The sequence below is a fragment of the Kogia breviceps genome, chromosome 12 (assembly GCF_026419965.1).
Source record: "Kogia breviceps isolate mKogBre1 chromosome 12, mKogBre1 haplotype 1, whole genome shotgun sequence".
NCBI lineage: Eukaryota > Metazoa > Chordata > Mammalia > Artiodactyla > Physeteridae > Kogia > Kogia breviceps.
In genome coordinates this window covers 35306171-35318540 of record NC_081321.1, presented here as the reverse complement: position 1 = coordinate 35318540, position 12370 = coordinate 35306171, and the positions used below count along the sequence as shown (strand labels likewise).

The following is a 12370-nucleotide window of genomic DNA, read 5'->3' as shown; positions in this document are numbered from 1 at the left end:
CTGAAAGTCTATTTTTGAGAAAGGGAATGATGAAAGTGTTATATCTCCACCAAATCTATCTTTTGGCCCAGTCCTATTTTCTGAATTCCAGACCCACATATCCAGCTGGACAGCTGTACCTGGAAGCCCAGAGGAAAGTGTATTTCAACATGTCAAACTAATTCATGTCTTTGCTCATCCCTGCCACCTACTTCAACTCCCCAGCAAAATCTTGCTCTTTGTACAAATAGCATCAACCAAATTTTCCAAGCGGGAAATCTAATCATTCATGACCCTTCTCTCTCCCTAGTCTTTGAAGCCAACAAATCACTAAGAAGTTGCTTTATCTTTGTTGTTTCTATCTTGGAAGATTTTAGCTTTCTTGTTTCTTTCTATGCATCCCCACTGCTGCTATTCAATACAGCATTATGCCTAAGAGCACAGACTTGGAGCCTGACAGCTTGGGTTCCCATCTGGGCTGTATACCTTACTAGCTGTGTGACCCTGAGAAAGTTATTCAACATGTCTAGGCCTCAATTTCCTGATCTATACAATGGAGATAATGATGGTTGTTGTGAGTCATTATATGAAATGAGTCATTATATGAAAGTACTTAGAATTTGATACATACCAACCACTATATAAGTGTTTCCTTTTATTATATCACTATCTCTTTCCTGGAATACTGAACAGTTTATTAATCAGTCTCCTAGCTTCAGTTTCTAATCCATTTAAATCCCTTTTCCACAGTGAAGCCAAAGGACCCTTTCAAAAATGGATATCTGATTATGATTTTTTTTTTAGCAATTCCCTAAAATGACATTTTATTGTCTTTAAGATAAGGTTCAAATTTCTTACAACATGACTTTTAACTGATCCCTGAGAATGTCTTCAGCTGCCTGTCTACCCACTCTGCTCTTCCTAGACATTCAAGTCATACCAATACTTCTGATCCTCTAACACATCTTGATGACTCTGAACATTGGGACTCAGACACACCCTTACCTCTGACTAGACCAGTGTTTACCTCCTCTTTGCTTGGCTAAATCTTATTCATAATGTAACTGCCACACATGGAGAATGTGTATGCGGGCAGAAGAAAGATCCAAAAAGAGCTACCAGTGTGATAGGAAGCAAATAAAGGAAATTTATCAGGGAGAGGGAAGGACCTGTGTCAAAAGCTGCTGCTAGCTCAAGTTCAGTGGGAACTGAGACTTGACCACTGACTTCAGCAACATTATTTCTCCAATCACTCACTAAAGCACTTACCAATATTTTTTTTTGAATTTTGTTTTACTTATTTTTTTATACAGCAGGTTATTAGTTATCCATTTTATACATATTAGTGTATATATATCAATCCCAATCTCCCAGTTCATCCCCCCACCCCCCACCCACCACTTTCCCCCTTGGTATCCATACGTTTCTTCTCTGTATCTGTGTCTGCCCTGCACACTGGTTCGTCTGTACCATTTTTCTAGCTTCTACGTATACACGTTAATATACGATATTTGTTTTTCTCTTTCTGACTTACTTCACTCTGTATGACAGTCTCTAGATCCATCCACGTCTCTACAAATGACCCAATTTCATTCCTTTCTATGGCTGAGTAATCTTCCATGGTATATATGTACCACAACTTATTTGTCCATTTGTCTGTCAATGGGCATTTACGTTGCTTCCATGTCCTGGCTATTGTAAATAGAGCTGCAATGAACACTGGGGGGTGCATGTGTCTTTTTGAATTATGGTTTTCTCTGGGTATATGCCCAATAGTGGGATGCTGGGTCATATGGTAATTCTATTTTTAGTTTTTTAAGGAACCTCCATACTGTTCTCCATAGTGGCTGTATCAATTTACATTCCCACCAACAGTGCAAGAGGATTCCGTTTTCTCCACACCATCTCCAGCATTTGTTGTTTGTAGATTTTCTGATGATTCCCATTCTAACTGGTGTGAGGTGATACCTCACTGTAGTTTTGATTTGCATTTCTCTAATAATTAGTGATGTTGAGCAGCTTTTCATGTGTTTCGTGGCCATCTGTATGTCTTCTTTGGAGAAATGTCTATTTAGGTCTTCTGCCCGTTCTCGGATTGGGTTGTTTGTTTTTTTAATATTGAGCTGCATGAGCTGTTTATGTATTTTAGAGATAATCCTTTGTCCGTTTATTCATTTGCAAATATGTTCTCCCATTCTGAGGGTTGTCTTTTCGTCTTGTTTGTAGTTTCCTTTGCTTTGCAAAAGCTTTTAAGTTTCATTAGGTCCCATTTGTTTATTTTTGTTTTTATTTCCATTACTCTAGGAGGTGGATCAAAAAAGGAAGCAAAGGAAGTAGCTTTAAGCGCCTTTCTAATAAGTTTGAACTTGAGTCTGAAAGTCTATTTTTGAGAAAGGGAATGATGAAAGTGTATCTCCACCAAATCTATATTTTGGCTCAGTCCTATTTTCTGAATTCCAGCCCACATATCTGGTTTTGTTACCAGGGTGATGGTGGCCTCGTAGAATGAGTTTGGGAGTGTTCCTCCCTCTGCTATATTTTGGAAGAGTTTGAGAAGGATAGGTGTTAGCGCTTCTCTAAATGTTTGATAGAATTTGCCTGTGAAGCCATCTGGTCCTGGGCTTTTGTTTGTTGGAAGATTTTTAATCACAGTTTCAATTTCACTGCTTGTGATTGGTCTGTTCATACTTTCTATTTCTTCCTGGTTCAGTCTCGGCAGGTTGTGCATTTCTAAGAATATGTCCATTTCTTCCAGGTTGTCCATTTTATTGGCATAGAGTTGCTTATAGTATTCTCTCATGATACTTTGTATTTCTGCAGTGTCAGTTGTTACTTCTCCTTTTTCATTTCTAATTCTATTGATTTGCGTCTTCTCCCTTTTTTTCTTGATGAGTCTGGCTAATGGTTTATCAATTTTGTTTTTCTCAAGAAACCAACTTTTAGTTTTATTGATCTTTGCTATTGTTTCCTACATTTCATTTTCATTTATTTCTGATCTAATCTTTATGATTTCTTTCCTTCTGCTAACTTTGGGGCTTTTTATTCTTCTTTCTCTAATTGCTTTAGGTGTAAGGTGAGGTTGTTTATTTGAGATATTTCTTTTTCCTTAAGGTAGGACTGTATTACTATAAACTTCCCTCTTTGAACTGCTTTGGCTGCATCCCATAGGTTTCAGGTCATCATGTTTTCATTATCATTTGTTTCTAGGTATTTTTTATTTCCTGTTTGATTTCTTCAGTGATCTCTTGGTTATTAAGTAGTGCATTGTTTGGCCTACATGTGTTTATTTTTTACAGATTTTTTCCTGGAAGTGATCTCTAATCTCATGGCGTTGTTGTCGGAAAAGATACTTGGTACGATTTCAATTTTCTTAAGTATACTGAGGCTTGATTTGTGACCCAAGATATGATCTATCCTGGGGAATATTCCTAGAGCACTTGAGAAGAATGTGTATTCTGTTGTTTTTTATTGGAATGTCCTATAAATATCAATTAAGTCCATCTTGTTTATTGTATCATTTAAAGCTTGTATTTCCTTATTTATTTGCATTATGGATGATCTGTCCATTGCTGAAAGTGGGGTGTTAAAATCCCCTACTATGATTGTGTTACTGTTGATTTCCCCTTTTATGGCTCTTAGTATTTGCCTTATGTATTGAGGCGCTCCACTATTGGGTGCAAAAATATTTACAATTGTGATATCTTCTTCTTGGATTGATCCCTTGATCATTATGTAGTGTCCTTCTTTGTCTCTTGTAATAGTCTTTGTTTTAAAGTCTATTTTGTCTTTTATGAGAATTGCTACTCCAGCTTTCTTTTGATTTCCATTTGCATGGAATATCTTTCCATCCCCTCACTTCAGTCTGTATGTGTCCCTAGGTCTGAAGTGGGTCTCTTGTAGACAGCATATGTACAGGTCTTGTTTTTGTATCCATTCAGCCCATCTATGTCTTGTTGTTGGAGCATTTAATCCTTTCACATTTAAGGTAATTTATCGATTTGTATGTTCCTGTTACCATTTTCTTAATTGTTTTGGGTTTGTTATTGTAGGTCTTTTCCTTCTCTTGTGTTTCCTGCCAAGAGAACTTCCTTTAGCATTTGTTGTAAAGCTAGTTTGGTGGTGCTGAACTGTCTCAGCTTTTGCTGTCTATAAAGGTTTTAATTTCTCCATCAAATCTGAATGAGATCCTTGCTGGGTAGAGTAATCTTGGTTGTAGGTTTTTCTCCTTCATCATTTTAAATATGTCCTGCCACTCCCTCTGGCTTGCAGAGTTTCTGCTGAAAGATCAACTGTTAACCTTATGGGGATTCCCTTGTGTGTTATTTGTTGTTTTTCCCTTGCTGCTTTTAATATTTTTTCTTTGTATTTAATTTTTGATAGTTTGATTAATATGTGTCTTGGCATGTTTCTCCTCGGATATATCCTGTATGGTACTCTCTGTGCTTCCTGGACTTGATTAACTATTTCCTTTCCCATATTAGGGAAGTTTTCAACTATAATCTCTTCAAATATTTTCTCAGACCCTTTGTTTTTCTCTTCTTCTTCTGAGACCCTTATAGTTCGAATGTTGGTGCGTTTAATGTTGTCCGAGAGGTCTCTGAAACTGTCCTCAATTCTTTTTATTCTTTTTTCTTTATTCTGCTCTGCAGTAGTTATTTCCACTATTTTATCTTCCAGGTCACTTATCCGTTCCTCTGCCTCAATTATTCTGCTATTGATCCCTTTTAGAGAATTTTAAATTTCATTTATTGTGTTGTTCCTCACTGTTGGTTTGCTCTTTAGTTCTTCTAGGTCCTTGTTAAACATTTCTTGTGTTCTCTCCATTCTATTTCCAAGATGGGCTGATTGGTTTTTGCCTTGCTCTTTCATCTGCTGTGTGTTTCTTTGTCTTCTCATTTTGCTTAAGTTACTGTGTTTGGGGTCTCCTTTTCACTTCTGCATGTTCATAGTTCCTGTTGTTTTTGGTGTCTGTCCTCAGTGGCTATGGTTGGTTCAGTGGGTTGTGTTGGCTTCCTGGTGGAGGCAACTATTGACTATGTTCTGGTGGATGAGGCTGGCTCTTATCTTTCTGGTGGGCAGGTCCACATCTGGTGGTGTGTTTTAGGGTGTCTGTGACCTTATTATTGTTTTAGGCAGCCTCTCTGCTAATGGATGGCGTTGTGTTCCTGTCTTGCTAGTTGTTTAGCATAGGGTGTCCAGCACTGTAGCTTGCTGGTCGTTGAGTGGAGCTGGATCTTGGCGTTGAGATGGAGATCTATGGGAGATTTTTGCCATTTGATATTACATGGAGCTGGGTGGTCTCTTGTGGACCAGTGTCCTGAACTTGGCTCTCCCACCTCACAGGCACAGCCCTGATGCCTGGCTGGAGCACCAAGAGCCTATCATCCACATGGCATTGCAGAACTTGCCAACTTGTTATATTCCTCTATTCATCCTCCCTCTCTTCTCCTGCTAGTATTGGAAGGTCTCCTGCAAAGGTGGCGGGAAGCTGTGGCTCACTGCAGGGACAAAGACACGGCCGGTGGCAGTTCTGGGGTGTACTCACCAATGTGAGCCCTCCTGGAGGCTGCCATTTTCTTACCTCCATTCCTTTTTCTGGCTGAGTAATATTTCACTGTATATATGTACCACAGCTTCTTTATCCATTTGTCTGTCAGTGGGCATTTTGGTTGCTTCCATGACCTGGCTATTGTAAATAGTGCTGCAATGAACATTGGGGTGCATGTGTCTTTTTGAATTATGGCTTTCTCTTGGTATATGCCCAGTAGTGGGATTGCTGAGTCATATGGTAATTCTATTTTTAATTTTTTAAGGCACCTCTGTACTGTTCTGCATAGTGGTGTATCAATTTACATTCCCACCAACAGTGCAAGAGGATTCCGTTTTCTCCACACCCTCTCCAGCATTTGTTGTTTGTAGATTTTCTGATGATGCCCATTCTAACTGGTGTGAGGTGATACCTCATTGTAGTTTTGATTTGCATTTCTCTAATAATTAGTGATGTTGAGCAGCTTTTCATGTGCTTCTTGGCCATGTGTATGTCTTCTTTGGAGAAATGTTTTGTTTGTTCTTCTTTCTCTAGTTCCTTTAGGTATAAGGTTAGATTGTTTATTTGAGCTGTTTGTTGTTTCTTGAGGTAAGATTGTGTTGCCATAAACTTCCCTCTTAGAACTGCTTTGGCTGCTTCCTATAGGTTTTGGATTGTCGTGTTTTCATTGTCATTTGTCTCTAGGTATTTTTTGATTTCCTCTTTGATTTCTCCAGTGATCTCTTGGTTATTTAGTAACATATTGTTTAGCCTCCATGTGTTTGTGTTTTTTACGTTTTTTACCCTGTAACTGATTTCTAATCTCATAGCGTTGTGGTCAAAAAAGATGCTTGATATGATTTCAATTTTCTTAAATTTACTGAGGCTTGATTTGTAACCCAAGATGTGATCTATCCTGGAGAATGTTCCATACACACTTGAGAAGAAAGTGTAATCTGCTGTTTTGGGATGGAATGTCCTATATATATATATCAGTTAAATCTATCTGTTCTGTTGTGTCATTTAAAGCTTCTGTTTCCTTATTAATTTTCTGTTTCGATGATCTGTCCATTGTTGTAATTGAGGAGTCAAAGTCCCCCACTATTATGGTGTTACTGTCGATTTCCTCTTTTATAGCTGTTAGCAGTTTCCTTATGTATTGTGGTGCTCCTATATCAGGTGCATATATATTTATAATTGTTTTATCTTCTTCTTGGATTGATCCCTTGATCATTATGCAGTGTCCTTCCTTGTCTCTTGTAACATTCCTTATTTTATAGTCTATTTTATGTGATATGAGTATTGCTACTCCAGCTTTCTTCTGATTTCCATTTACATGGAATATCTTTTTTCATCCCCTCTGTATGTATCCCTAGGTCTGAAATGGGTCTCTTGTAGACAGCATATATGTGCATTTTGTTTTTGTATCCATTCTGTGAGCCTGTGTGTTTTGGTTGGACCATTTAATCCATTCATGTTTAAGGTAATTATCAATATGTATGTCCCTATTACCATTTTCTTAATTGTTTGCAGTTTGTTTTGTAGGTCCTTTTCTTCTTTCGTGTTTCCCACTTAGAGAAGTTCTTTTAGCATTTGTTGTAGATCTGGTTTGGTGGTGCTGAATCTCTTCACTTTTGCTTGTCTGTAAAGCTTTTGATTTCTCCATAGAATCTGAATGAGATCCTTGCTGAGTAGAGTAATCTTGGTTGTAGGTTTTTCTCCTTCATCACTTTAAATATGTCATGCCACTCCCTTCTGGCTTGTAGAGTTTCTGCTGAGAAATCAGCTGTTAACCTTATGGGAGTTCCCTTGTATGTTATTTGTCATTTTTCCCTTGCTGCTTTCAATAATTTTCCTTTGTCTTTAATTTTTGCCAATTTGATTACTATGTGTCTCGGCATGTTTCTCCTTGGGTTTATCCTGTATGGAACTCTATGTTTCCTGGACTTGGGTGGCTATTTCCTTTCCCATGTTAGGGAAGTTTTCTACTATAATCTCTTCAAATACTTTCTTGGGTCCTTTCTCTCTCTCTTCTCCTTCTGGGACCCCTATAATGTGAATGTTGTTGCATTTAATGTTGTCCCAGAGGTCTCCTAGGCTGTCTTCATTTCTTTTCATTCTTTTTTCTTTATTCTGTTCCACAGCAGTGAATACCATTCTATCTTCCAGGTCACTTATCCATTCTTTTGACTCAGTTATTCTGCTATTGATTCCTTCCAGTGTATTTTTCTTTTCAGTTATTGTGTTGTTCATCTCTGTTTGTTCGTTCTTGAATTCTTGTAGGTCTTTGTTAAACATTTCTTGCATTTTCTCGATCTTTGCATCCATTCTTTTTCCAAGGTCCTGGATCATCTTCCCTATCATTATTCTGAATTCTTTTTCTGGAAGGTTGCCTATCTCCACTTCATTTAGTTGTTTTTCTTGGCTTTTATCTTGTTCCTTCATTTGGTACATAGCCCTCTGCCTTTTCATCTTGTCTATCTTTCTGTGAATGTGGTTTTTGTTCCACAGGCTGCAGGATTGTAGTTCTTCTTGCTTCTGCTATCTCAGTATTTTTAAAGTTGGAATTTCTGTATACTATAGTAGGTTTTTCAAAGCAGAATATATACTCTTTATGTATATATTATGTATATAATGCAGGAATCTTATATTATGCTAAAACTATATGTAAAAATGAATTCCAAAATTCTATACTGTCATTCAATTGAGAATAGTTTCTGCACTGGGAAACCCAGTATAGATAACAAGCAGGAAAGTTAAGTTCAAATTAATTCAAACCTCATAGGATAGCAAAAGGTAATAGTCCTTTATGATGTTTTTGCCTATATATTTCTCTAGGAATGACAAGTACATGCCAACCATTGTCGTAAGCAACTTTTTATTCTATTTCTTCATTGTTAATGTACTTTATTTAAGGGTACATATTTTCTTTGTACCTATATATCTTCTTTTCTTTCTCTTCTGCATCAAATCCAAGGACAGTGTCTGCCTTTAACCAAACAAACAAACCTGTTACCAGAGCTTTTATTTTAAATGTAAGGCAAAATGAAATGATTGTAAAAATCCAGCCATTGCCATTAACAGAATAGTGTCTTTATATTAGTGGATATTTAAAGGGTTAAATATAATATTATATATATATATATAGTGGATATTAAAATAGTAGTAAGAGATATTTGTAAAGATTGTGGTCAAAGAGACCAAACAACTATGGTTAATTTTCTTGCTTACCATAATTGCTAATTACAAAAATACTTAATGGGAGACAAATATCAACTCATCAAAGATACCTTATTATTCAGATTAGACCAAATATAGACGTGTTTTACAAAATTCATTTCTATTACCAACAGAAAATTTTTTTCTGATCTTATATACAGGTATGTATACATATATATATATATCAATGTGTTTTTTTAAATTTTAATATATCCTCATGCTGGCTAAGAGTTATTTTTTGATCATAGTTTTTAATTATAAGCAGTATTATCCTTGACAAATCAAGCTATAATAAAGTTTACTGTAGTTATAATAGAAACCTTTTCAGCTGTCATCTCAATTCATTGGTTTTATTGATATGGGAACTAATAAAAATCAAAGTACATAGAGAGAAGTAATCATGTAGCTTATTTCCAGGGAAACATAATGACAGAATTTAAGTATTTAAGAATTTAAATGTGGCTAAAGTATAATCTTGATGAGTGCATGTCCCCAACAATGTTGAAATCAAACCATTTAAGGAAGATAGTTACTAAACTCTATAATTTTGAAGGGAAATCAGCGTACAGTTCCCCTAGTTAAAAGCTATATATTCCATCTTCTCTCTAACCCACTTTTCCTGCTGTGATTTAATTCTTTCTTTCTTGACCTTTACTCAGATGAAAAAGGAAATAACACCTTATTGCCACACATACAATATCCCTGAAATGTATTTTGGCTTGTGACCTTTAAATGATGTGGATAAATAAAATGAATCTCATATCTTCATATGGACCTGATCTGTGGGTCAACATATGTTTGCTTTTCATCTGTATGAAAATGCTTTGGTTGTGATTGCCATGGAATAGGTGAGGTCAGATGAAGATTGGGAAGTTGCCAACTGAGCCAGGAGATGAAACGATCTGAAATGGAAAAGTTAAGAACTGGGGGATTCTTTCTGCGAGAGATGGTAATTGCTTATGGTCACTTGCCCTTCCATGGGTGAGAGGTAGGGTGTAAGGACAGTGTGAAAATGCCTGGACTGTTAAGGGAAGAACACCTGGGCAGTACACTGGAAAGAGCTTACATATGGGTGACATAGCTGTGAGAACAGGGCTTGAAACTGAATAAAAATGCCTCAGGTCTTCCATGACATTTCATTTCCCACTAAGAAAGGATTTTCCATAAGCACCATTTTAACACTGAGGATGATTTCCCCAATTTAAAAAAAAATAGGCACTTTTAGAATTTCCACTGCCAAACTGTTTGTGTTTGAAACATTGAGTCCTATTCTTAACTTTCAAAAAATATAAATGTTTCATAAAGCCTAATGGTATTTACAGAGATATAAAAGTTAAAAATCTAGCCAAGGTTATTTGGTGTTTGAAACCAAGCCTGATAATATTTTTGTGTGAAATCCCTAGATCATTAACATTGCTTTAGTCAGCATTAATAGGAAATGTATGCCAGTAAGATGAAAATTAATTTCCAGTTGAATGCTTTATGTCAGGAGACAACTTGCCAGATTGCAGTTGTTTGAAACGGAGCATATTCTAAGCACATTGCCTGCTGCCTTTTCTTGGCTGTAGATATTGACGAGTGTGGGACCGGGAGGCACAGCTGTGCCAATGATACCATTTGCTTTAACTTGGATGGTGGATATGATTGCCGATGTCCTCATGGAAAGAATTGCACAGGGGACTGCATCCATGATGGAAAAGTTAAGCACAATGGTCAGATTTGGGTGTTGGAAAATGACCGGTGCTCTGTGTGCTCGTGTCAGGTTAGTATAAACAAAACATTGTAACCATTTTTATCGAGGTGTAATTTGCATATATTTCAAGAGTATAGCTTGATGAACTTAGACAAATGCATATGTCCATTTAACCATCACTCAATTAATACAACAGAACATTTTTACCTACCCAAAATGTTGCCTTGGTCCTTTCTTAGTCTCATAGCCCTAGCCTCAAGCAAACACTGCTTCCAGTTTCTGTAGATTAGATTTGTATTTTCTAGAGCCTGATATAAATGGAATCATATAACACAGTTGGCCTTCCGTATCTTCAGGGTCCCCATCCATGGATTCAACCAACTGTGGATCAAAAATATTGGGGGAAAAAAAATTCCAAAAAGTTCAAAAACCCAAAACTTTAATTTCCCCCACACCGGCAACTGTTTACATAATATTTACCTTGTATTAGATGTTATAAGTAATCTAGAGATAATTTAAAGTAAACAGGAGGGTGTGCATAGGTTATGTGCAAATATTATATCATTTAATATAAGGGACTTGAGCATCGATGGATTTTGGTATCCATGGGAGGCCTGGAACCAATCCCCCAGGGATACCAAGGGAAGAATATCCATACTCTTTTGTGTCTGACTTCTTTCTCTCAGCATTATGTTTTTACATTCATTTATATTCATTACATGTATCAGTAACCCATTCCTTTTTATTACCGAATAGTATTCCATTGTATGGAAATACCACAATGTGTTTATTTATTCATATGGTAAAATTTTGTTTCTAACTATGCTAATGTTTCTATAGTCACAATATCATATTTGAATGAATGCATAAATGAAACCATAATGAATATGCTATGCCTGTAAGTGAAAAATATCTGTTTGGTTATATTTCAGTTTTAGAGAGGTGTTCTATTATGTGTACCCAGTTGATAATAGACATTTCAATTATAGTTAAATGAATAATACCAAGGACTCAACTATTATTAAAGAAATTGGTAACAGCTTGTACAAATCATAAGGTTAAAATATTCTAGAAACTTAAGAATATGTAAAACTTGTTGACTAGCTACCAAATATAAACATACAAGTCCTCACACAAAATAAAATTTAGTTAGTATTCAAATTACTATATTAATAAACAAGTAAATGTATATTTATATATACATATATGCAATTTATTTACACATAAGAGCCATGCAGTGGTTATCATTTTAACTGGTTATTTCTGAAAATTTTCTTTCCAGTCAAGTCATTTAAAGAGTAATGTGTGGAAAGAAAATTGGAAGTTCTTCAGCTTAAGTAATTTCTGGGTGTTAGCTACAAAATGGAATTTTAAAGAAAATCAGTTATATTGGGTAAACAGTGTGAGTTATCTCAATTTCCAAATCAACATCTGAGATTATAGATATAGTATGTAATATATATAAAATGTATATATGTGTGTATATACACGTGTACACACACACAGATACACACATCCATATGATGTTAGTATATTGAGAAATGGAGGTTTTTGGTAACTGCTTTTTTTCCCTTGTCATACAGAATGGATTTGTAATGTGTCGACGGATGGTCTGTGACTGTGAGAATCCCACGGTTGATCTTTTCTGCTGCCCTGAATGTGACCCAAGGCTAAGCAGTCAGTGCCTCCATCAAAATGGGGAGACCTTGTACAACAGTGGTGACACCTGGGTCCAGCATTGCCAGCAGTGCCGCTGCTTGGTAAGTTCGGCTATGTGAAGTTCAGGGAAACGTTTAAATCCAGAATTGGAATCGTAAAATAACCTTGCCCTGTCCCCTGCACCGATATTCGGTACCTGGCCATAGTGTTGGGAGTTACAAAAAGTGAACCTGCTTAGGATGATAAGGTGATGGTTATGCATTCAGGACCTGAGAGGAATATCTGGGGGTAGA

At 36.4% G+C, this 12370-nt stretch overlaps 1 protein-coding gene across 4 annotated transcripts in view; it reads left to right on the top strand.

The window, feature by feature from the left end:
- The window catches only part of NELL2 (neural EGFL like 2), a 443340-nt gene that overhangs the window by 411540 nt on the left and 19430 nt on the right, over positions 1-12370 (top strand). For all 4 annotated transcript variants that reach the window (XM_067009131.1, XM_067009130.1, XM_059081587.2 and 1 more), the window contains exons 18-19: positions 10294-10487; positions 12002-12178. In XM_067009131.1, coding sequence (XP_066865232.1) covers positions 10294-10487; positions 12002-12178 — 371 coding nt within the window. The remainder of the gene's footprint in view (positions 1-10293; positions 10488-12001; positions 12179-12370) is intronic.